The 25,972-nt window shown below is 45.0% G+C and overlaps 2 protein-coding genes and 2 long non-coding RNA genes across 4 annotated transcripts in view; 2 read left to right on the plus strand and 2 right to left on the minus strand.

Annotated features, from left to right (window-relative positions):
- The window catches only part of LOC308577479 (vomeronasal type-2 receptor 26-like), a 77,968-nt gene extending 76,099 nt beyond the window's left edge, over nt 1-1,869 (minus strand). The window contains exon 1 of the mRNA XM_081177688.1: nt 309-1,869. The gene's annotated coding sequence lies outside the window, so the exon portion shown is untranslated. The remainder of the gene's footprint in view (nt 1-308) is intronic.
- Nucleotides 1-7,307, plus strand: part of LOC308577778 — an 87,689-nt gene extending 80,382 nt beyond the window's left edge. Inside the window, exon 3 of the long non-coding RNA XR_014003677.1 lies at nt 6,947-7,307. This is a non-coding gene — a long non-coding RNA (uncharacterized lncRNA). The remainder of the gene's footprint in view (nt 1-6,946) is intronic.
- LOC308577788 lies at nt 6,092-6,870 on the plus strand. The gene is made up of 2 exons (XR_014003687.1): nt 6,092-6,481; nt 6,794-6,870. It is a non-coding gene; the product is annotated as an uncharacterized lncRNA (long non-coding RNA).
- Nucleotides 7,308-12,820: 5,513 nt separating the features above from the next.
- On the minus strand, nt 12,821-20,242 carry LOC308577406 (vomeronasal type-2 receptor 26-like; the record flags this gene model as incomplete). The annotated part of the gene is made up of 6 exons (XM_081177521.1): nt 12,821-14,637; nt 14,906-15,032; nt 15,999-16,226; nt 18,975-19,295; nt 19,611-19,784; nt 20,081-20,242. The coding sequence occupies 6 exons, from the start codon at nt 20,240-20,242 to the stop codon at nt 13,739-13,741; spliced, it is 1,911 nt and encodes a 636-aa protein (XP_081033647.1). The 3' UTR covers nt 12,821-13,738.
- Nucleotides 20,243-25,972: the final 5,730 nt, after the last annotated feature.

A 25,972-nucleotide genomic window follows, 5' to 3' on the forward strand; every position in this document is an offset into this window, starting at 1 on the left:
AGATTCAAGGGACATTTCGCCTTGTGGTTCCCGCAGACTCCAAAGGGCATCTTGAGCAGCGGAAGCAGCAACAGAAGGAGCAGGGATCTCATTCTGGCTCTGCCTCTTCCTCCTCTTACCTGCCAAGGAGGCAAAGCAGAAGAACCCAAAGACTCTTGCAAGACCAGACTGGGTGGGCTTTCCCAATCTGGATGGTTTTCATCTATATCTTCAGAGCTAGGAAGCCCAAGGCAGGCACACCCCTCTTTCGCCAGCTCTGCATCTTGACTCACTCTGTCTCCAACACAGGAAATATTCTCGGCACCAACTTTTTCTTTCCCAGACACAGCGCAATTAATATTGTCATGTTGCTTTCCGAGGCTCATGCAATCTCCAGAAATATCTCCTGAGCATTTAGAAGAGGAGATCACTATAATTTTGATTATTCCAAGTGGAATAAGTTTCATCACAAAAACTTTCTGAAGTCTTGAATGGCTCAAGCGGCAGGTGCAGAGCTGGAGAAAAACATGATGATGAAAAGTCAAAAGGTGTTTTTGTGAATTGGAAGTTTGGCCTGAACTTTGCTCCCAAGGACCAAAGAAGGAGCTGGATCCGACCATGGACTCTCCTTCCTTGGAGGCTTTGAAGCAGAGGTGGGATGGCCATCTGTTAGGGATGCTTTAGCGTTGCAGAGGGTTGGACTAGATGACCTTGGGGTCCCTTTCCAAGTCTCCCATTCTATGATTCATTGGAGGTTTTTAAGAAGAGGTGGGAGAATCAGGGATGGACAACAGCCAGATGAAGGAGTCCCAGCCGTGAATCCCAGGCATCCAAAGCCCTTTTAAAATGTGGGGGGAGGGCAGAGGCTGTGATTGGGTTGTTGTTTTTATTTTGATTATATATATTGTGGTTTTATATTTTGATTTTGCTCTCTGAACCGCCCTGACACCTCCAGGGAGAGAACAGGATATAGATTCAGTACATAAGTAAATAAAGGAATAAATATGAATAAATAAAAATAAATAAATGAATAATGAGGAGAAATGCCATCCTCAGTACTGTCAACGGGATACATGGTGGTGGGATCTTATTTCCTGGAGGCTGCTTGTCTGGAAAACATGGAAGCCGTCCTAGGTGCCTCCAAGGGAATGAGGAAAAGGACGAGGTCTCTTCGTGTCTTCCTTGGTTATGTGGGTTTATTAGTATAATAATTGGTTATTATCAGTTTATTAGCAGGCCAGGAGGAAGGTTGCGCAGGGCAGCCTGGGAAGGGTGAGGGAAAGGCTGTGAGGAAAAGCCTTCTCTCTTTCTCCATTGCTCTGCCCCTCCATCAAGTTTAAATGGAAGAATAAGAGAAAAATAAAATGATAAGAAACAGGATCCTTGTTTGTGAGAAGAAGGGGCAGCAAAGCTTGCTGGGAGGAAGGACGTGAGGGAAATGAAATGAAACTTAACAAAGCATAATTTATCATTAAAGCTAATAAGTGAAACCTAACAAAAGACACTTTCAGATTTATTTATTCAGTTATATATTGGAAAATGGGTAAATTTCAACTACAGGACGCAGGGTATTTGTCTGTGAGAAGATGGGGCAGCAAAGCATGCTGGGAAGAAGGACGTGAGGGAAATGAAATGAAACCTAATAGAGGTTAATTTATCCATAAAGCTAATAAGTGAAACCGAACCAAAGACACCTTGGGATTCATTTATTTAGTTATACACTGGAAGAAACGGTTAAATTTCAAATTTATTGAGGCTGGGAATCGACCATTGGCCTGACAGAGCTGGCAATGCATGCTGGGAAGTCTGCCCCCCCCGAACGTGGACCAAGCTGGCGGAGGCTGGCGGGAGTCGCAGGGCCTTTTGAAGGTGGCCCCTTCCCCTCCGAGGGCATCTGTCGCACCCTCTACGCTTAGATCATATAAGAAGGTCTGGTGTGATTTCATGGGGTTCAGGTCCAAAGTATCCTCCCTTTCCACCAATGTTACACCCTCCACAGAAAACATTCTGCAATACTTAACACACCTTCATGGCCTAGGTTGAGCCTCGAAAACTTTGAGGATACACATAGCCGCTATCACATTCTTTGGCAGACCCATGTTTTTCCACAGTCACCTTTGTTGAGACACCAATTCACAAGGGCACTCCGCAAAGCTATTGATGCCTGTGGTTTATCTTCCCAGGATTATGCGGCACACTCATTCAGGATTGGCGCCGCCACAACAGCTGCACGCTTGGGCCTGCCAGCGGATAAGATTAAGGAAATGGGCCGGTGGAAATCCGACGCTTATCAAGGTTACACTCGTTAGAATGCGCTCTGCTCCTTTACCTCTACTTACCCATATTTTTCTTTCCTTTATTCTCAGCCGTTCTCAGAAGCGTCTGGATTTGTGGCCATGGTATAGTCCATTCGGCCCACGTACGGCCAGTTAGCTGTGGCCTCACCCCTAACCTTGGATTGCCACCTGGAGTGCGAGTTTCCTGGTTTTCGAGACGAGGCATTGCTTATGCCATTCCTGAGAGGGAGAGACGAGGCATTGCTTATGCCATTCCTGAGAGGGAGAGACGAGGCATTCCTTATGCCATTCCTGAGAGGGAGAGACGAGGCATTGCTTATGCCATTGCTGAGAGGGAGAGATGAGGCATTGCTTATGCCATTGCTGAGAGGGAGAGACGAGGCATTGCTTATGCCATTGCTGAGAGGGAGAGACGAGGCATTGCTTATGCCATTGCTGAGAGGGAGAGACGAGGCATTGCTTATGCCATTGCTGAGTGCGAATTTCCTGGTTTTCGAGATGAGGCATTGCTTATGCCATTGCTGAGAGGGAGAGACGAGGCATTGCTTATGCCATTGCTGAGAGGGAGAGACGAGGCATTGCTTATGCCATTCCTGAGAGGGAGAGACGAGGCATTGCTTATGCCATTCCTGAGAGGGAGAGACGAGGCATTGCTTATGCCATTCCTGAGAGGGAGAGACGAGGCATTGCTTATGCCATTGCTGAGTGCGAGTTTCCTGGTTTTCGAGACAAGGCATTGCTTATGCCATTCCTGAGAGGGAGAGACGAGGCATTGCTTATGCCATTGCTGAGTGCGAGTTTCCTGGTTTTCGAGACGAGGCATTGCTTATGCCATTCCTGAGAGGGAGAGACGAGGCATTGCTTATGCCATTGCTGAGTGCGAGTTTCCTGGTTTTCGAGACGAGGCATTGCTTATGCCATTGCTGAGTGTGAGTTTCCTGGTTTTCGAGACGAGGCATTGCTTATGCCATTCCTGAGAGGGAGAGACGAGGCATTGCTTATGCCATTGCTGAGTGCGAGTTTCCTGGTTTTCGAGACGAGGCATTGCTTATGCCATTCCTGAGAGGGAGAGACGAGGCATTGCTTATGCCATTGCTGAGTGCGAGTTTCCTGGTTTTCGAGACGAGGCATTGCTTATGCCATTGCTGAGAGGGAGAGACGAGGCATTGCTTATGCCATTGCTGAGAGGGAGAGACGAGGCATTGCTTATGCCATTCCTGAGAGGGAGAGACGAGGCATTGCTTATGCCATTCCTGAGAGGGAGAGACGAGGCATTGCTTATGCCATTCCTGAGAGGGAGAGACGAGGCATTGCTTATGCCATTGCTGAGTGCGAGTTTCCTGGTTTTCGAGACAAGGCATTGCTTATGCCATTCCTGAGAGGGAGAGACGAGGCATTGCTTATGCCATTGCTGAGTGCGAGTTTCCTGGTTTTCGAGACGAGGCATTGCTTATGCCATTGCTGAGAGGGAGAGACGAGGCATTGCTTATGCCATTGCTGAGAGGGAGAGACGAGGCATTGCTTATGCCATTCCTGAGAGGGAGAGACGAGGCATTGCTTATGCCATTCCTGAGAGGGAGAGACGAGGCATTGCTTATGCCATTCCTGAGAGGGAGAGACGAGGCATTGCTTATGCCATTGCTGAGTGCGAGTTTCCTGGTTTTCGAGACAAGGCATTGCTTATGCCATTCCTGAGAGGGAGAGACGAGGCATTGCTTATGCCATTGCTGAGTGCGAGTTTCCTGGTTTTCGAGACGAGGCATTGCTTATGCCATTCCTGAGAGGGAGAGACCAGGCATTGCTTATGCCATTGCTGAGAGGGAGAGTTGCCGCGTTTGGCCCTCCTGACATCCTTATCCTTCAATTAGGGGAAAATGAACTGGTTTGCAGAAGAAGTGTGGACTTGTCGTGGCACATAAAAAGAGACTTGGATGAGATTGCTGCCTGGTGTCCCGGAACAACGGTGTTCTGGTCCTCCTTCCTGAAGAGAATGGTGTGGCACGGTATGCAGAACTGTATGGCCATTGGAAAATCCAGGAAACTCTTAAATCGTGCAATAGCCCGTTGGGTGCACTTTTTGTATGGCCGAGTCACCTCTCATGACCGTATCCGGATTGGCGACCAAGCCTTGCACCGGAGTGATAGGGTCCATCTTTCAGACCAAGGGAATGACATTTGGTTAACTAGCATCACCAGCAGCATCAGGGATTGGTTACAGCTGTGAGGGTATTGGCGGCGAGCCTTTAGGCATTGGAATAACGTGTTGTGGTGTGTCGAAGGGCTAGGTGGGGCCATTGCCTATGCCTTCCATTTTTAGGGGTATTCCCTTAAAGGAATCGGGGGGTCGTGTATTCCGTCCGATGCCTGCTTGGCGGGAGGCCATGGCACGACCCTCGGTGACAGCAGGGGGGAGCCTATAGTTGGATGAGCATCAACGGGATCCACCCACTGGTGAATAAACCCACTTGCTTTAGAGATCCAATGCCTAAGCCAATCCCTTTTCATTGCTGTAATCAATACAGTTGTGGCCTTTTCTAGCCCATCAACCTTATATCCCGTGTCCCTGTGTCTCCATTTCACTTCGCGGGGGTCGGGTCCTCGAACCACAACTGGTTATTATCAGTTGATTGGCAGGCCAGGAGGAAGGTTGCGCAGGGCAGCCTGGGAAGGGCGAGGGAAAGGCTGTGAGGAGAAGCCTTCTCTCTTTCTCCCTCAAGTTTATATGGAAGAATCCAAATACGTCTAGAGAAAAATAAAATGATAGGACACAGGATCCTTGTTTGTGAGAAGATGGGGCAGCAAAGGATGCTGGGAGGAAGGACGTGAGGGAAATGAAATGAAACTTAACAAAGCATAATTTATCATTAAAGCTAATAAGTGAAACCTAACAAAAGACACTTTCAGATTGATTTATTCAGTTATATATTGGAAAATGAGTAAATTTCAACTACAGGACGCAGGGTATTTGTCTGTGAGAAGAAGGGGCAGCAAAGCATGCTGGGAAGAAGGACGTGAGGGAAATGTAATGAAACCTAATAGAGGTTAATTTATCCATAAAGCTAATAAGTGAAACCGAACAAAAGACACCTTGAGATTGATTTATTTGGTTATACACTGGAAAAACCAGTAAATTTCAAATTTATTGAGGCTGGGAATCGACCATTGGTCTGACGGAGCTGGCAATGCATGCTGGGAAGTCTGCCCCCCCCCAGTGTGGACCGTGCTGGCAGAGGCTGGCGGGAGTCGCAGGGCCTTCTGAAGGTGGCCCCTTCCCCTCCGAGGGCATAGAAAGGCCCGGCCAAGTGACCCTCCTCGTCCGCCAGGGACACCAGCGCCTGCAGCCCGTCCAGCTGCACTCTGCACGCCCTCAGAGGCCGGAGGGGCTGGCAGGGGGAGGGCCCCCAGGTGGGCCCGGGAGAGAGAGGGGCCCCTGGGGGGATTTGCACTCTGCACGCCCTCAGAGGCCGGAGAGGCTGGCAGGGGGAGGGCCCCCAGGTGAGCCCGGGAGAGAGAGGGGCCCCTGGGGGGATTTGCACTCTGCACGCCCTCAGGGGCCAGAGAGGCTGGAAGGGGCAGGGCCGCAGGTGACTCCAGGAGAGAGAGGGGCCCCTGGGGGAATTTGCACTCTGCACGCTCTCAGAGGCTTCATAGTCTAAGCTCAGGGGGCTCTCTGAGCCGGCATCTCTCTGGGGGGTGAGGGGTTTCTTCCCATGGGTCAACATCCTTCTTAAATTGTGGTGCCCAGAACTGGACACCGTATTCCAGGTGGGGACTGACCAAGGCAGAACAGAGCTCAGTCTTGGAAGCCACTGGGATTAGTAGCAATAAAAGTAACAATAATCACAATAAGAAAGATAGTAATATTAGGCTTGGTTAACAAATGTTTTTAAGAACATTGTTCACACATATTTGTACTGATTAGCTCTGTGTGCATTGCAATCACTTATTCATTGTTGTGCGTAGTAATTTTAAGTGCATTCTTAATATTACAATCAAGGTGCAATACTGTTAAAATGCACATTTTCTTTAATTATGAACACAGAAATACGGTAAATGACGCTCCCAATTCATCGGATGATGACCTGTGCCACAAAGAGGGAACCAGGCAGAGGGCCTTCTCGGTGGTGGCGCCCGCCCTGTGGAACGCCCTCCCAGCAGATGTCAAGGAAGTAAACAACTACCTGACTTTTAGAAGACATCTGAAGGTAGCCCTGTTCAGGGAAGTTTGTAATGTTTGATGTATTTATCGTGTTTTTCATATTCTATTGGGAGCCACCCTGAGTGGCTGGGGAAACCAAGCCGGATGGTGGGGTATAAATAAATTGTTGTTGTTGTTACACTAGATTTAATGAACACTCATATCAGAGTGCCCTGGAAATTGAGAGCCAGAGTCTTTTATATACTAACCTTTTATGCTCTTCCACATCCGTTTAATGCTCCGAAACCCCTCTTTTAGCTTCTTTTAGACTTTTATGTATACTTTGTGTTTTAATATTTTTTAGCTTTACGTTTTACAGACTGGAAATGACTGTACCCCACCCTACTGATGCTGGTCTACTACCGTAATAAAGATTTGATTGATTGAAATGAAAAATCCTATAGTAATGCTGTGATTGGACACCGAAATAATATAATACAGGGTGATTCATAATGAAATATACAGTTTCCAGATCCTGTAAGACAGGCGCCGACACGGAAAACAGCTGCGAACCGTGAGGTAGATGTACTCATAAAGTGATGGAGGTGATAGTGCACGTGTCACGTGACTAGTCAGGCGAAATGGCTGCGTCTGCAGTGGAGAAGGCGTTTTGTGTTCTTGAATTGAGCAAAACGGAGTTTGTTGTGCAACGGCATTTGCAATTGCGATGTGTGTTGTGTGACAAACGGTGCATACATAGAACATCTGTGACTGTTTCGAAACTACTTTAAACATTCCCCTACAATTCTGTCACAGGTAACATGAGATATATTATATTCTTTTTTATAGTGTGTTGAAACTGTGTACTTCATTATGAATCACGCTGTATTATAATATAATATAATATAATATAATATAATATAATATAATATAAACATACACACACACACAATCTTTATTACGGTCCAGAGACCCAACAAATCGTTGCAAAGCAATACACAATTTATACAGCCTACCTCCAGGTTAATCAAGCACTTTGTTTGGAATATAGGGCTCATTTGTTCTTGCAACCACCGATAAAAACTTTGCCACTGCCAGCGTTCTAGCTTTTGTCCGGTCTTCCAGTAGGAACCTGACATATTGAGCCTCTGACTTTCCCGGGAAAGGCACCAGCAAGGGTAGTATCAGTTCAGCCCTGGCCTGCTCATACTTCGCACAATGTAACAAAATATGATCTATGGAATCGATGTCTTGAGCACACGAGCAAAGTCTGTCCTGGTAGGGAACTCCTCTCAACCTACCATCCAGCACTGCAGAGGGGAAGACATTCAGTCTGGCTTTGGTGAAGAGCCTTCGATAGTTAGGTACTGTCAGGTTTTTGATGTAAGATGTTAACTCAAAGACATACCCATATTGAACTCCTGCTGCCAGTGGACTACAGACTGCGTGTGACCGAGATCTCAAGTCACTGTGTGCATTGTCCCATAATCTTTGCTTTAAAACCTTTTGGGCGCCTTCATAGCCCAGGTAATACAGTTGGGGGGGAGACAGACCAATAGAGGTGGCTTTTTTGGCCATGGTTTTCTGCCATTTGCTGACAAATTCCTCATTGGTCAAATGTTGGTACAGACCCTTCCCTAGATTAAACACTGAAATCCTGAGCCAATGTCTTAGGGCAGCCCACCACGCTTTAGTTGAAATTGGGCATTCACCAGCTTCCAACAGAAGTACGGAGTTGGGGACGCAGTTAGGTACCTGCAGCAGAGATCGTATAAATTTTGCCTGAAAGCTTTGGCAGGTCCCCATTATGCCAGACATTTGCTGCATACAGGAGTTGGGAAACGGGCTTTGCGTTGAAAACCCTTAAGGCTGCTGGAACATATTTGCCGCCCTTTGTGAAGAAGAATCTGAGTATGGCTAGCTTTGTAATCTCCGCCTTTTGAAGGGAGGTTTGCCAATGGTGCTTCCAAGATCCTGTATGATGGAATGTGAGCCCTAGGTAACTGAAGTATTTTACCTGTTCAAGGTTATGGCCATCCAGCACCCATTTAGACCGGGAGAATCTTCTTTCGAAGACTAAGATTTTAGATTTTTCATAATTAATGGATAAACCATTTCCAGAACGGTAATCAGAAAATTTCCTCAACAGATAATTCAAACCCGGTCTGGAACGTGAGATGATGGCCGTGTCATCAGCATATAACAACAAGGGGTCCTTCTCATTCCTATTTTTGGAATGTGTCCATCTGGGTCCATTAAGTTCTCTTCTAGGTCATTTAAGAATAGACAAAACAATGTGGGGGCCAAAATACAACCCTGTCTCACCCCCCTAGTCATCTCGATGCTGTTCGATAGCTGTCCCTGTCGACCGCATCAGACCTGCAGTTTGGTTCCATTGTACAGGGCTTTTATAAGAAAGAGAAGTCGTTTGTCCTGCAAAATCAGACTCAGTTTGGACCATAGCTGGGATCTGGGGATGGAGTCAAATGCTGATTTCAGGTCCATGAAGGCCACGAAGAGTTTACCCTGTAGATGTCTGGTATACTTCTCAGCTAGGAAGGACAGCATTAGACAGTGGTCTGTTGTTGAATGGTTCTCACGAAAGGCTGCCTGGGCTTCAGATAGTATATTATGTTCATTTAGAAAAGTTTTCAGTTTGCTACTGAGGAAATGGGCATACAGTTTCCCAATTATTGAGAGCAGGCTAATAGGCCTATAATTGGAAGGTACATTTGGGTGGCCTCTCTTAAAGATTGGGACTACTATAGCATGTTTCCAGCTATATGGTACCTTCCCCGAGTTATTTACTACCATAAAACGTGCTGCCAGAAGCGGAGGCCACCAGTGCTGGTTTGATGTGATCAACTCAGCTGGGATAAAGTCTTTCCCCGGAGCATTTCCACTCTTCAGATTCCCAATGAATGTATGGACTTCCTCCACAGTAACCGGCCTCCAATTAGGGAGCAGTGACAATTCTGCCCTGTCATCCTCCTGTAAGCTGGAAGGGAGGTTTGGATTTTCCATAAATATATTTCTGATGTGGTTCTCCCAAACCTGAGCTGGAATGACACAGCTGGGGGCTGAGGAACTATTTTTCATTGAGTCGGAGACTAGTTGCCAAAAGAGTTTAGTTTCATTGCTTAGTGAGGCATTCAATAGTAGGGACCAGGAATTTTGTTCGGACTGCCTTTTTTTTGAGGCCAAAAGGGCTTTATACTCTTTTTTGATTTTGAAATAAGATTGAGGTAAGTAGCTTAATCCAGTGTTTCTATAGGCCAAATAGGCGTTCCTTAAGGCTTCCTTCTTTGTGCGGCACTCTTGGTCAAACCAACCGCGCCCTTTAGCAGTGCGTGGCTTGCCGGCTAAGTTTATGTTAACCGAGACCACATCCTGCAAGGACTCAATGAGATTTTCGTAAGCTGTCAGGGAGGAGTCTATTGATAAATTGTTTATTATAATTGATCTTAACTTTATTGCAGTTTGTGAATTCAATCTATTCTCAACTGCAATTGCTATCTCAGGTGTCCATTTTTTCCTACGCAATGCTGGATCATTTGCTTTGTCTATATCCTCATGTTCTATGTGAGAGTGCTGAATTGAATTTTGACCAGTAGTGGAGATGATAAGAGGTAAGTGGTCACTTTCAGTCCTATTATCTATGATGAATTTTTTAATTGATTTGAAGGCCTGTCTGTTAGTGAGACAGTAGTCTACCCTGCTGGCTCCATTTGTATTTATGAATGTGTACTCGCCTTCTCTGTCCCCGGAGAATGCCCCATTAGCAATGATGAGGTCAAGACTTATTTGTAAAAAAGCCAGGCAGAATCCAGCATAGTTGATTTGGCAATCTTTCGAATATCTACGAGGGGGTGGGTTTAGCAAGAGGGCGCTATTTTCCTTTAGATCTCTTAATATTGGGAATTTTATCTCCAGGCTATCATCATTTGAGCCTATTCTGGCATTCATATCTCCCATTAGGTAAAATGGCGAGCCAGGGTACCTAATTTGTAGGGAATAAAGGAAACTGGAATTTACGCCACATGCTCTCTATCTGTTTTTGCACTGTATATGGCGGGATATAAGCTGAAACAGGAATGATACTCTTGGATTCCAGATGCAAAGTTATCCCCAGCGCCAGCTGCTCGAAAACTGAGCACTCAATAACTTGTGACGCCAACTGAGTGGAAACCAGAGTTACTAGGCCCCCCCTCGGTCGTCCCCTTCCGAGCGGTTTAGAGGCCTTGATTTCATAGGCGTCGTAACCGTCGAGAGCTATGTTGTCAGTTGCCCAAGTTTCCTGCAGCATTCTTATGTCAAAACCCGTTATATATTCACAAAATGGCTCGTCCCCTAGTTTGTTAGCCCAACCCGCTATGTTCCATGAGATAATGTTAAGGCTGCACGTTTCATAACTGGCTTGGCTTCATTGTGGTGGGGAAATTGTTATCAGCTCTCTCACTGGTTCGGTAATGATGCAACTGTTCTTAGGATATGCACGGTGTTGTTGTTCTCGGGGTTGATTTGCAGCATTTTCCCGATTTCCCGGCATCGACGGTCTTATCTGAATTGCTGGTACCATCGGGGGGTCTTCGTCAAAGATAATTAAATCTGTCTCTGGCTTTCTATGTGTCCCATTTCCCTTGGGAGGGTCGTCACTTGGCATTGGCTGATCAGATTCCAGTTGGGATAGAGGGTGGTGAAATTCTGGATCTGCCAAAGGCGTAATAGAGAGTCCTATCTTTGGATTATCTAGATTGGGCTGGCGTTCTTTGTGTGTTTGACCTTTTTGCTCTGACGTTTTCCTCTCCAAGGGAGTGTTGCAGCTGGGTTCATCGCACATATTCATCTTTGACGGCCCTTCCGAATGAATCATGGCCCTATGGCAAAAGCTCTTCGGCAGAGAGGGCGTTGATTGCTTGGGGTCGGTCCGGCTATACGACAAGTTTGGCAGTAGTTGTTTTCGTTCTGTGTCTTTAAAACACGCCTCAAATCAATATTATAGTCCTGTAAAATGGCCCTATATTTCAGTAGCATTTTAGGGGTAGCTGAGTCAGAAAATGTCAGCATGAGTCTAGTGTGCTGGGGGTCCGTGCAAAGCAAGTTTATCGCGATCAGAGTGTTGCAATGGATATTTAGTAAAAGCTTAAAGTTTCTCTTCACACTGTCGATTGATTTCCAGTAAGGCAGCATACTATTAAAAGGATATATATCCAGAGCTACTTGAGTACTTTGTCGGATCAGGTCCCTACTTTCGCTTTTGTTGTTTTTAGTATTTGTAGTCTCTCGGTTATCAAGTCCAGACCGGTTGCACCCCTGTACATGATGGTCTAGAGGGAGGGCGATGCTGTGGTCGGTCTCTTTAGTACTGAGTGGGCTATTTTTGGCTGCCAGGAGCACCAACTCCGTCAGGAGAGACGTTACCTTTTCTAATTTCATGTTAATTTCCTCCACTGTTCTTGCAGTCAGCAGACAGTGGTCCGCGAGTATTTCTGCATAGAGCGGTGCCCCCTCAGATGGTAGTTCATGGGATAATTCATGAGCGCTCATCTCAGCATTCTCCCCTGGGTGATCTCCACCCATTAAAGCATCCCCACCTACCTGGGAATGAATTCTATTTGGTATGGTAGGTTCTGAGTTCTGTGCTTTTACGAAATCGTCCATTTTGCTCTGCTTGCTCTTCTGTGGGCTCCCTTCTGGAGATGAGGCCGGTCGTTTCTTTTTCCTAGGCATTTTCCAGGGATAGAGCCGCTGTAAATCAGGGCAGCTTCTGCTGTAAATCAGGAAGCTTGGCGTCTACCCACGATAGGGCGTCTAATCTCCACTCCTGCTGAGCTGGAGCTATAATGACATACATATATCATACTTTTCCGTGTATAAGACGGGGAAAATGGGATCCCCCATTTTCTTAATATTGAGTCCCCCAAAATAGGGGGTGTCTTATACACGGGGGCATGTTCTACAGGGGAAAATACAGTAATATGTAATATGATATAATATAATATATAATATAATATAATATAATATAATATAATATAATATAATAGCTAAAGGAAAAGGGACCCCTGACCATTAGGTCCAGTCTTGGCCGACTCTGGGGTTGCGGCACTCATCTCGCTTTATTGGCCAAGGGAGCTGGCGTACAGCTTCTGGGTCATGTGGCCAGCAGGACTAAGCCGCTTCTGGCAAACCAGAGCAGCGCACGGAAACGCCGTTTACCTTCCCACTGGAATGTATCTACTTGCACTTTGACTTGCTTTTGAACTGCTAGGTTGGTAGGAGCAGGGACCGAGCAGCGGGAGCTCACCCCGTCTTGGGGATTCAAACCGCCGACCTTCTGATCGGCAAGCCCTAGGCTCTGTGGTTTAACCCACAGTGCCACCCGCGTCCCAATGTCATATAATATAATATAATAATATACCTTCCCCCAAATTAATATTTCATTATAATTAATATTAGTAATAATAATGAAATAAGTCAAGCCAGAGGCTCCTCCCAGCTTTGCCTTGCCCTGCCTAGTGGGCGTGACCACTCTCCACTAAACCCCGCCCCACCTCTCCCCACTTTCCACTGCTGCCTTTCGCGACCGATTGCCTTCCCCAGCTCTACTCACCCCACCTCCTTTCACAATGACTCGCCCAGATTGGCGTAGGCGGCCTGCCACTCTCGTGAGCGCCGGAGTTCCCTCTTCCCTCTCTTCCCGGCTGCCTCGCCCGCCCCTAACCCTGGCCAGTGCAATAAAATTCATTGGATCCCAGTCAAGGCTTGGCTAAGATCAGTTGCTACTCGTTGGAACAGGGAGCAGAGCTTACACAATACAGAAATTAAACCAACAGACTATGGAAGATGTCTTAAATGAATTTCTCAGTTTATTGATTTACAAAGCTTAGGAGAATGAAATGATGTGAAGTGAGCTTATGAATGATAGCGCATAAATGTGGGAAATGGAGCATAGAAAAGTGAATACATAGAACTGGCATAACCAAACAGTATTGTGGAATATTAGAATTGATATGGTTAATAGGTAGTCATGACAAAGCAAACAGACTCAAAAACCTTTTAAATCTTTTTAAAATTATTAAAAGATAATAGTTTACAAACTAAGGGCAGTAGACCAGGACTCATTGTAGTCAGTGGCAAAGCAAGGTAGCAAAACATTTCCTCCCATCTTACGGTTCATGTGAACAGGACTACATAAAACCAGGGCTAAGAAGGAACACAATCTCTTTCAGAGGTGGAGAAGGAGCAACATGGATGAGTAGCTGTGTTTCCTTTATGCACTTCTGGACATCAGGAACATGGAATGTTTTAAGCATCAGATGTCCCCTTAATTTCTGGTTGTCAGGTGCTCCTTTGTGTTCAGATCAGGCCTCAGCACAATAATGTAGCACTTGGGAAGGAAGATGCAGCCCAGAAGCCCAGCGCTGGAGGCCAACATAGAGAAGATCTGCACGGCCACCATGTACTTGCCCTTGGTGCTCAGGTAGGTGGGCACAAAAGACACCCAAACACTGCAGAAGACCAGCATGCTGAAGGTGATCAGCTTGGCTTCGTTGAAGGAGCCGGGCAGCTTCCTGGCTAAGAAAGCCACCGTGAAGCAGGTGGCAGACAAGAAGCCCAGGTAGCCGAGGGCAACGTAGAACATGGCCACAGACCCTTCGTTGCATTGCAGGATGATCTCTTCCACCTGGGAGTGCATGTCGGGCTCTGGGAATGGGGGAGAAGAGCCCAGCCAGATGGTGCAGATGAGAACTTGCCCCCCAGAAGAGGAGATGACAATGGAGTTGGCCAGACTCTTGCCCAGCCATCTCCTCACCCTGTTCCCGGGCTTTGTGGCCAGGAAGGCCAGCACCACCGTGATGGTCTTTGCCAAGACAGAAGAAACAGCACCTGAGAAGATGATGCTGAAGGCCGTTTGTCGGAGAAGGCAGGTCTCTTTCCTTGGGCGCCCGATGAAGAGGAGGGAGGACAAAAAGGAAAGCAGGAGGGAGACGAGGAGGGTGTAGGAGAGGTCCCGGTTGTTGGCTTTGACTATGGGAGTTTCCTTGTATTTAATGAAGATTCCCAACACAATGCCTGCTGTTATAGATAAGAAGAGGGCAACGGAAGCTAAAAACATTCCTAAATGTTCTCCATAAGTCAGGAAGGTGGTAATCTTGGGGACACATTGATCTCTGTCCTTGTTTGAATGGTGATCTTCTGAGCATTTGGTGCAATGTTCTGCATCTGGGGAAGAGAAAAAGAGTGGCTGCAACATCACTTACATCCCTAATGATCTGAACTCAATTACATTTTGAAAAAATCCTAGAGATTTCTTCCTTATGGTCATTCCTTTCAACTCTCTTCCAGGATGTAATGAAGGTGATTGTAAAGACGTTGAGGAAGGAGCCACATTCCCCAATGTCTGCAGAAATCTCACAAAAAGTGTTTGAGACTGGATTTCTGCCCTGTGTTTACTCTCTCCAGAAATACCTTCCCCCTTGGAGTCACCCACCTTCCTGGGCGGAGAAGGTCCCTTCCGCACACCGAGCACAAGCATAGCAGCAAACGGGCTTTCCTTCTAGAACCACCTTGGCATATCCAGGTCGACATTTTTCATTACACCTGGAACGAGGCACGGCCTAACCAGGAAGACAAGAAGGTGCAAGAAAGAGGAACAGTTAGGAGTATTTGTTTGTATGTAATTCACACATAGAGTGAGTTTAAACAGATCTCTGGACTGCAGCCTTTGACCCCTCATCAGGCTCCTTTCAACTCCTCACTGACCATTGGGGTGACCAGAATATCTTGCTCTTCATAATTCGTTCAGGACAACTGAGGTTTGCGCCACAGAACTCTGATTCCTCTTCTCCATTTACCTGCTTCCCTGCTTAATAAATCTTCAAAGAAAATGGCAATGGAGTCTAAAATGTGATTTCCCCAAAGTTCAGGATTCGGATAATCTCTCAATCACTAATTAAGACAAATTTAATATAACTTTTCTAAATATTGGTTTCCCTCACTCTGTTTTTGAGGCATGCAAGGTTTCCTCTTATTGCTGATGAATGCCCTAGTTATTTCTAGTTCATATGCCATTCCTTAACATTAACCTTATATTACAATAGGGTTTTTTTTTTTAAACTTCTCATCCTTCACCAACAGCCGTGCACTTCTCAATTTCTGCACATACAATAGTTTAACATTTGCAACATCTACAAGTGAGCTTACTCCATAAATTTAAAATATCCACAATAAATCAGTAATTATCATTTCTAAAATAAATTACTTTCCATCCTTCTGCATGTATGAAAACCCAATAGTTCACTTTTACTAGGGGCTTTCACTTTTCTTCTTATCTACGTAGTCCTTTCTGTCGAAGATTCTGGTGTCTTCTCTGAGGACCTCTGTGCTCTATCCTTTCTTTGAGCACCCCAAATTCACCTCCTATCTCAGCTGCTGTGAAAAGAAAGAGTGGTGGTTGCAGCTGTTATTGACGGTCAAGACACCATTGGTCAACCTGATATCCTGATATGGTCATTTTTCAGCGGTTGTTTAAGGAAAAACATAGTAATCATCTCCTAGCCTTCTCCCTTTGTGATTCCCCTTACCTTGTTGAATTTCCTGGGCCACTCAATGGCTTCTGGGTTAATGGTGAACTTTATTCCAGCAGACGTCTCTCTCCTTATATTCCCAATTTTCACCATGTCATAAGAGATATTGGGAAACATCACCCAGTTCACAATATCAAAGTCCGCTGGTAGCTCCCAGTTCTCATCCAAGCACAGTCTGCCTCTGGAAGTATTCAGGCACTGGATTTCTTTTAAGAAAGGGTGAAGCTGGAATGGCAGGGGAAAACACCAGCATTAAGAAAACGGGAAGCCAAGATGGATATCTCAGTCCTACTCACTTCAACCTCTTCTGATTTGGGGCTGCGTGTATCTCATGTAGAGTGGAATTCCTATTCAGCCATTTTTATTACTACAGACCCTGCAAGTGCTCCACTTTTCCAGGGATGTCCCTGAATTAGAGACAGTTTTTCATTTGATCCTGGAATTTCCCAACTTTGCTTAGAATGTCCCTATTTTCATTGGAGAAATGTTGGCAGATGTGGAGTTATCCAACCCACAAGGCGTCCAATCCTATATCGGGAATTTTTATTATGTTTAATATTTTAGTATGAATTTCTTTATGTTGGGAGCTGCCCAGAGTGCTGAGGCAACCCAAAAAGACGTGTGGGGTATAAAGAGTGCTATTTTTCTATGGCACCCACCTGAGAGGTGCCAAAACTGAGTTTCAATGAGTTCCGCCTTTAAAAAGCTCTGGATATCAACAGTAAACACTGGTCAACAACAAATTTGTTGTCTGCATTTTTTCAGTTGATTTAGAACGAATCTGATGCACTGAATCCAAAAATCACATTGGTTTTGTTCAATCAGGTCAAGTTTTTGAGCCATGGCCACATGTCATTTTTTTACGTTTTTGTTCACATGTACGCTTGTGTGGAGCATTTTAGAAGTTGGTGGGGGGTAAAATGCCATGTCAAATAATTATTTTGATTGCAAATGATTATTTTAATGACAAGAAGTATTCAGGTCCAATAGTTTTGGGTGATTATGTCGAAAAGGGATCAGTTTGAAGTCATAAAACCTTGAAATCTTCCATAAATTGGTGCGGCAAAGCATAAAGTTATTTTGGTATTAAACTTGGTGACCAGGATAAAGCTTGGGCGCCACACATGGTGTGCAAGGCATGCACCGAGACTCTTCGTGGGTGGACCAATGGCAAGAGGAGTCTGAACTTTGGAATTCCCATGGTCTGGAGGGAGCCGACAAACCATGTCACTGACTGCTACTACTGCGCTGTTGATGTGACTGGGATCAACAGAAAGAACTGGAGCTGCCTCAAGTATCCTGATCTTCAATCAGCACATCGTCCTGTAGCTCATTGTGATGAAATTCCAGTACCTATCTTCGGAGTACTTCCTGACATTAGTGACGAAGATGCCTCCAGTGTTGAAGGACATGAAGAAGAAGTGGTTCTTGAAGATGATGCTCCACATCCATTTTCCCAAAAGGAGTTGAATGATCTAGTTCGCGACCTCAGCTTGTCAAAGGACTCTGCCGAACTGTTGGCATCCAGACTGAAGGGAAAAAACCTCTCTGACAGTGCTTGCATCAGCTTCTTCTGCAACAGGCATCAAGAGTACCTCCGTTTTTTCTCGGAAGAGAAGGACTTGGTGTACTGTGCAGATATTGCACAGCTTCTGCTCAAGCTTGGAGTGCCACAGTACGAACCCAAAGATTGGAGACTGTTCATTGACAGCAGCAAGCGATCACTGAAATGTGTTCTGCTAAAGAACGGCAACCAGTACCGATGTTTTCTGTGCATGTGGGATAGTAGGGACCGTGCTCAGCATTACACGAAGAAGGACTGGCCTGTGCGGGAGGAATTAGTGCCTTGCAAAGAAAGGAACGTCTTCAACGACCCTCTGGTGGACAGAGACAGAATACTCTTCCCACCGCTGCACATCAAGCTCGGCTTAATCAAGCAGTTCACCAAGGCTCTGGACAAGGATGGTGACTGCTTCACTTACTTGTGCCAGGCTTTTCCAGGATTGACCATGGAGAAGTTGAAAGCTGGCATCTTTGACAGTCCTCAGATCCGTCAGCTCATCAGAGATCCAGAGTTCGGAAACTCAATGAACAAAGTGGAACTGGAAGCGTGGAAGGCATTTGTTCTGGTAGTGAAGAACTTTCTTGGCAAGAATAAGGCCAGAAACTACGCAGAACTTGTCAACAACATGCTGACTGCTTTCAGAAACCTGGGCTGCAACATGAGCGTCAAGATGGACTACCTATTTTCACATATGGACCGGTTTCCTGAGAACCTGGGTTCAATGAGTGACGAGCAGGGGGAGAGATTCCATCAGGACATGAAAGAGATGGAGACCAGGTATCAGGGTCGCTGGGACGCAGTCATGATGGCTGACTGCTGTTGGACTCTGAAGAGAGACCTCCCTGCCGCTGAGCATGCCAGGAGTTCCAAGAAGTTCAAGCCCTGAAGTTTGAAAAATGGTGAAGCAACATGCAATTTACGTGTACTTACCTTTATCAATGCCCACCATTCAGTTTACAGTAATCGATGTTTCTATCAGGTAATCAATATATGTTGTTGGAAAAACATTTTTTTCTCTTAAAAACGTATTTAGGATGATATGTGTTGACAAAAATCAGCCGATAATGCCACAAAAATGTAATAGATTTTGTCACAAGATCTGATTTTTTTTCAAATCAAGATAGCACAAAAACCTGACCTGATGGAGAGAAACGGATGCCATTTCCTGATTCAGCAGTGCAAAAAAACCCTAAAGCAGTTGTAGAAATCTAGACAACATTCGAAAAGTAAAAAATTGTTGCCCAGTGATTATCGTTATGGAATGGGACGTCCCTATTTTCATCAGAGAAATGTTGGGCGGTATGCTACTATTACTAGTACTAATAGTAATTATGAAATGTTGCATGTTTATCCCCAGTCAAGATCAGCATCAGTGTCGGCTGCAGGTTGCAAAAAGGGGAAGGAAATACCTGCCACGGCTGTAGCCTTGCGTGTCCCCATTGCTCTCCTTCCTCCACCATCAGCCTCCTCTGGGATCTAGATGAAAGCAAAGCATGCAAGGCCTGAGCCACAGCCTGAACATTGATGTAAGTGCCATAGCTGTCATAAGACAGGGCTCTCTCACGGTCCTCTTGGGGCAATGGCTGCAGGTACTCCTCCTCTCTGCATCTTACCCTGCCTTTCACGGACAACTGATGCTTTGAATATGAACACTGAAATGCTTGATTCAAATAATACATAAGATCGGTGTGCCATGTATATTTGTCCCATTCGCTGCTCCTTATTCCAGTCTGAATTTCAAAGGACAGAGAACCATGGAGGTACTGGAACTTATCTGGAGGGAGGTAAGTGCCAAATCTGATTTCTAGCAAAGCTGTTGTGATCCAGACTTTTTTCCCTATTTCCTTCTCATTGAAATGAAGTATTATCACGAGTCCTTGGATACTCAGTGCACTGGTTATATAGTAAAAAAATACCCCAACTTGTCTCCATAGGAAAAAAGGTTCCCCAGGCCTCATAAATTGATATAGATCATTTTCTGGTACTCTTTTTGAGAAAGCAATGCAGATCCCTTTGCTGAGCATCAGAGGTTTCACAGCGCTCACAAATCTTTCTCCATCGTCATTGTCTGGAGTGCAGAGGCCAATCCACGTCCATCCAAAATGCAGGAGCAATTCAACAATCCCCTGGTATTGGCTTTCCTCTTTGGGAGTCATCCGGTAGACAAAAGGGAACAGGGTTTTACCTTCGAGAACCTGGGCAGTGAAGCCATAACTCATCTAGCAAGGAAAGCAAAAGATCAGCAATTTATTTTACTTTCAGCATAACGGGTATTTAATCATATTAAATGACTGATATCTATCTAAATCTCTGCTGGCTGAGGCTGATGGGAGTTGTAGTCTGAAACATCTGGAGGTGTCAAGTTAGTGAAGGCTCAGTTTTGAAAAAGGGATGTTGGATTCATAGCTCAGGATTTTCCCATTTTGAAAAATATCCCTGCTTGACCTATCCAAAGAGAAAGTAGAATTTTACGCAGTTGAAATTCTCTGTGCTTCCATGCTCTCCCACTACTTACCTGTGGGATTTTGTAGATGCCTGACAAGGCTGAAATCACTCTTGAGATGATAGTGTTGCTTCTTTCAAGAACAGCCAGCAGGTGATTCTGAACTCCACATTGATAATTGGGAATATTGCATCCACTGCCTGCAAGCAGCTCTAGCATGGCATCCGAAGTCATCCTTGCATCGCAATGGTTCTCAAAGAGGTTGTAGCCCAGGGTGATGTTGGGTAAGAGCCTGAGATCCTGGTTGATCTCTACGATGGTGAGTGGGAAAGGCAACACGTGCCAGAAGTACCTAGGTGCCTCCCTGCAATAAATGAATTTTTTTAAAAAGAGTGAAACTGATATTCATATTAATGGGATGGAGGAAACATTATATAATCCACACAGATTAGTATTTATTTATCCTTTTACATTAATATCAAACCTTTTCCTGTCTAGCATAGAACAAAAATTTGGAAATCTCTACTCCATGACAGGAGCTTTGATGCAAACAGCACACAGAGCTGTTCAACAGTGGAAGAGACTCCCCCCGAAGGTGACCATGTGTCATGGATGCTTCAGGTGAGATTCCTCCGGGTCCCTTCCATCTCTGCAATCTATGATTCTATTCTAATGTGGTTCTATGAGTAAGAAATGAAGGTGTGCTATACTGGGAAGTTGCTGCAAGGGCTGCTTTTGCTGCAGTGGTCTTTGGCTTCTTGCAAAGGGCTAGACTATAGGTAGATAAGAGACCATTTGATAAAACGAGAAGCACCAAATACCTCAGTCCCCTTTTAGTTACAAATGAGGCCTGGTGGCTTTCAGGTTTGAGTGTGTGGTAAAATCTATAATTTTGCCCATGTTTGGATCAGTGACTCCACCAATGAGGACACACCCTGGTCTGTATTATTTTATATAATCATTTTATTTGAAGCATAATGTTCCACCCTTAAGTTTTTTAAAAAGCAGTGACAGAAAGGAAAAAGTGCTGAGATTGGAGGAGGAAACCTTTAATGTAGCCCATGGTGGGCTGTAGGTCTCCTGTGGTATTGTGTCAAGAGAACTGGGCTAAGGTTGTTCACAAATGATCCAAATAGAATAAACATAAAATAATTTTGGCAGCTTGGAAATTGCTTGAGTTTCATGCCTCCCTCTGGGATAGGAAACAGGTACCTATGGATTCCAAGTGAAGAAATCTCAAACATCTCACTACTTAGAAATGAGGCCAGTTGTTTGTGTGTGAAAAAAAGGAATAATTCCTTTTCACATTTTAGAGACCTGACTCCATGAACAAGGAAGTCTCCTGATTCATATTATTTTATTCATCATTTCAATTAAAGTACATCTTTTCTGCTCTTCAGCCACCAAACGTCACCCAGAGGATCTTAAATTCCTTTTGTAAAACTGTAGCATTCCCTAACGACAGTTTCTGAATTGTCCAAATGGAATAATATTGAATAAAACCCTTGAGCCTTGGGAATTGCCTGAGTTTCATGGCACCCTGCAGGTGGGAAAATTTAGTGCATCCTTTTGACCCCTGACCAGATTCATTGGCATTCTAGCATTCTACTAAAAGCAACACAGAATCAAAGGTAGGAGAGTGTTTCACTAAGGAAGACCCAGGGAACAAGGAAATGGGAGAGGTTTGGGTGGGATCTTTTAGTGGACCCCCCAGCTCCCATCAGCCCAGCCAGCAAGACCAATGGTCAGGGCAGGGTAGACCTGCAACATGAGGACAGCCTTGGCTCCCTAGCCCTGAGAAAGGCGCTCTTTCCTTGATAAATAGGAACCACCAGAAGGACTGGAGGACCATGAAACTGTGAAGTACATACTCTTCAGCCCTGGCGAAGGGTGTCTGAGAAAAGACGTATGGAGTTTCCTTATAAAAGGCTTTTGGAGATATGATCGCAGTGATGAGAAAGTGTTCAGGCCAGTAGTAATTGCGATCATCCGTTTGATCCCTGACCAGATTCAAGGGGCATTTCGCCTTGTGGTTCCCGCAGACTCCAAAGGGCATCATGAGCAGCAGAAGCAGCAACAGAAGGAGCAGGGATCTCATTCTGGCTGTGCCTCCTCCTCCTCTTACCTGCCAAGGAGGCGAAGCAGAAGAACCCAACGACTCTTGCAAGACCAGACTGGGTGGGCTTTGCCAGGCTGGGTGGTTTTCAACTCTACCTTCGGAACTAGGAAGCACAAGGCAGGCACACCCCTCTGTCGCCAGCTCTGCATCTTGTCTCAGTCTGTCTCCAACACAGGAAATATTCTCTGCACCAACTTTTTCTTTCCCAGACACAGCGCAATTAATATTGTCATGCTACTTTCTGAGGCTGATGTAACCTCCCGAAATATCTCCTGAGCATTTAGAAGAGGAGATCACTATAATTTTGATTATTCCAAGTGGAATAAGTTTCATCACAAAAACTTTCCGAAGTCTTGAATGGCTCAGGCAGCAGGTGCAGAGCTGGAGAAAAACATGATGGAGAAAAGTCAAAAGGTGTTTTTGGGAATTGGAAGTTTGGCCTGAACTTTGCTCCCAAGGACCAAAGAAGGAGCTGGATCCGACCATGGACTCTCCTTCCTTGGAGGTTTTGAAGCAGAGTTTGGATGGCTATCTGTTAGAGATGCTTTATAGAGCCAGTGTGGTTCAGTGGTTAAGAGCGGTGGACTTGTAATCTGGTGAACCGGGTTCGCTTCCCCGCTCCTCCACATGCAGCTGCTGGGTGACCTTGGGCTAGTCACACTTCTCTCGTCTCTCAGCCTCACTCACCTCACAGAGTGTTTGTTGTGGGGGAGGAAGGGAAAGGAGATTGTTGGCCGCTTTGAGACTCCTTAGGGTAGTTATAAAGCGGGATATGAAATCCAAACTCTTCTTCTTCTAGTTGGCCACTTTGGGTGGATTTGATTCCTGCCAATCCCTTCTGGTTCTCCCCCTGAAGGGAAGTAGCATGTTGGTGGTTTTGAAGCCACTTCAAGTGAATTTCCACCCCCTCTTTGAAAGGCTTCTCCAACAGAGGGAAGCTCTCTGGGGTTGGTTGAGGGGAGAAATGTTGCTCTGAACTTTCGACTCTCCCTTCCCCTTCGACATGTTCTGCGGAAGGAGAGCTTCTGTTGCATATGGAGCCAACTTGCTCCTCGTCTTTGAGCAGAAGCTTTTCTACTCATAAACAAATTTTGTGCGCAGAAGCCAGGCTAGCATTCTAGCAGCTTTGTTATTCTTTATGAATTTATTTATTATTATTTATTTACTTTCTTACTTACTTATTTAATCTTTCATAAATTCCATGCACTATTTTTGCCAATCACCCCTAGAGTGCCTTACGTCAAGATAAGTCAGGATGATCATAACAAATTTTACAGTCTTACTTTAGTGCATTCCAAAAGTTAAAATAATAAAACAGAATCAAATTACCTCAAGTTCCTAAGAATCTGGGTGGATGTTTTCATTATTACATTAAAAAAAAATTTTAAAAAAATTATTAAGTCTCCAGAGATATTCCAATCACTTGTCTTCGTATACAGTTTAAAAAAACAAACAAAAACCCCACACATTTTCTTCTTGACTCCCCACCCCCTTCTCTATGTTTGTTTTTATTACTTCTTTTTATCAGATGTTTTAAAAAACCTGTTTTTATTATCAAAGCCCCAATGTCGTATTTCAGTAATGCGCTGCTTATATGTCAAATCCTGCCTTTGACTTCATGTATGGATGATAGTCCCCTTCATGGATCACTGCCTTGCCGTGGCGAAGGGGCTTGAATAACTCAGAGAAGCTATGAGCCATGCCGTGCAGGGCCACCCAAGATGGACAGGTCATAGTGGAGAGTTTTGACCAAACGTGATCCACCTGGAGCAGGAATCGGCAAGCCACTCCAGTATCCCTGCCAAGAAAACTCCATGGACAAAGGCAACAGGCATATAAAAGTTATGACACTGGAAGATGAGCCCCTCAGGTCGGAAGGCACCCAACATGGTACTGAGGAAGAGCGGAGGACAAGTAGAAGTAGATTCAGAGCTGATGAATCGGCTGGGCCAAAGCCGAAAGGACGCTCAGTTGCGGATATGCCTGGAAGCGAAAGGAAAGTCCAATGCTATAAAGAAAAATATTGCATAGGAATCTGGAATGTAAGAACCATGAACCTTGGTAAGTTGGATGTGGTCAAAAATGAGATGGCAAGAATAAATATTGACATCCTGGGCATCAGTGAACTAAAATGGATGGGAATGGGCGAATTCAGTTCAGATGACCATCATATCTACTACTGTGGTCAAGAAACCTGTAAAAGAAATGGAGTGGCCCTCATAGTCAACACCAGATGGGCAGCATCGAAATCAGATTGATTATATTCTCTGCAGCCAAAGATGGAGAAGCTCTATACAGTCAGCAAAAACAAGACCTGGAGCTGACTGTGGCTCAGATCATCGGCTTCTTATAGCAAAATTCAAGCTTAAACTGAAGAAAGTAGGAAAAACCACTGGGCCAGTAAGATACAATCTAAGTCAAATCCCTTATGAATACACAGTGGAAGTGAGCAACAGGTTTAAGGATTTAGATTTGGTGGACAGAGTGCCTGAAGAACTATGGATGGAGGCTCGCAACATTATACAGGAGGCAGCAAAGAAAACCATCCCAATGAAAAGGAAATGCAAGAAAGCAAAGTGGCTGTCCAATGAAGCCTTACAAATAGCAGGGGAGAGAAGGCAAGAAAAATGCGACGGAGATAGTGAAAGATACAGGAAATTGAATGCAGATTTCCAAAAAATAGTAAGGAGAGACAAGAAGGCCTTCTTAAACGAGCAATGCAAAGAAATAGAGGAAAACAACAGAATGGGGAAAACCAGAGATCTGTTCAAGAAAATTGGAGATATGAAAGGAACATTTCATACAAAGATTACCATAATAAAAGACAAAAGTGGAAAGGACCTAACAGAAGCAGAAGACATCAAGAAGAGGTGGCAAGAATACACAGAGGAATTATACCAGAAAGAAATGGATGTCTCATACACCCCAGGTAGTGTGGTTGCTGACCTTGAGCCAGACATCCTGAAGAGTGAAGTCAAATGGGCCTTAGAAAGCACTGCTAATAACAAGGCCAGTGGAAGTGATGATATTCCAGCTGAACTATTTAAAATTTTAAACAATGATGCTGTTAAGGTGCTACACTCAATATGCCAGCAAGTTTGGAAAACTCAGCAGTGGCCAGAGGATTGGAGAAGATCAGTCTACATCCCAATCCCAAAGAAGGGCAGTGCCAAAGAATGCTCCAACTAGCGGACAATTGCACTCATTTCACACACTAGCAAGGTTATGCTTAAAATTCTACACGGCAGGCTTAAGCAGTATGTGGACCGAGAACTCCCAGAAGTGCAAGCTGGATTTCGTAGGGGCAGAGGAACCAGAGATCAAATTGCAAACATGCGCTGGATTATGGAGAAAGCTAGAGAGTTCCAGAAAGACATCTACTTCTGCTTCATTGACTATACAAAAGCCTTTGACTGTGTCGACCACAGCAAACTATGGCAAGTTCTTAAAGAAATGGGAGTGCCTGATCACCTCATCTGTCTCCTGAGAAATCTCTATGTGGGACAAGAAGCTACAGTTAGAACTGGATATGGAACAACTGACTGGTTCAAAATTGGGAAAGGAGTATGGCAAGGCTGTATATTGTCTCCCTGCTTATATAATTTATATGCAGAATTCATGATGCGAAAGGCTGGGCTGGATGAATCCCAAGCCAGAATTAAGGTCGCTGGAAGAAATATCAACAACCTCAGATATGCAGATGACACAACCTTGATGGCAGAAAGAGAGGAGGAATTAAAGAACCTTTTAATGAGAGTGAAAGAGGAGAGTGCAAAATATGGTCTGAAGCTCAACATCAAAAAAACTAAGATCATGGCCACTGGTCCCATCACCTCCTGGCAAAT

This window comes from Podarcis bocagei, assembly GCF_964188305.1.
Source record: "Podarcis bocagei genome assembly, chromosome: 18".
NCBI lineage: Eukaryota > Metazoa > Chordata > Lepidosauria > Squamata > Lacertidae > Podarcis > Podarcis bocagei.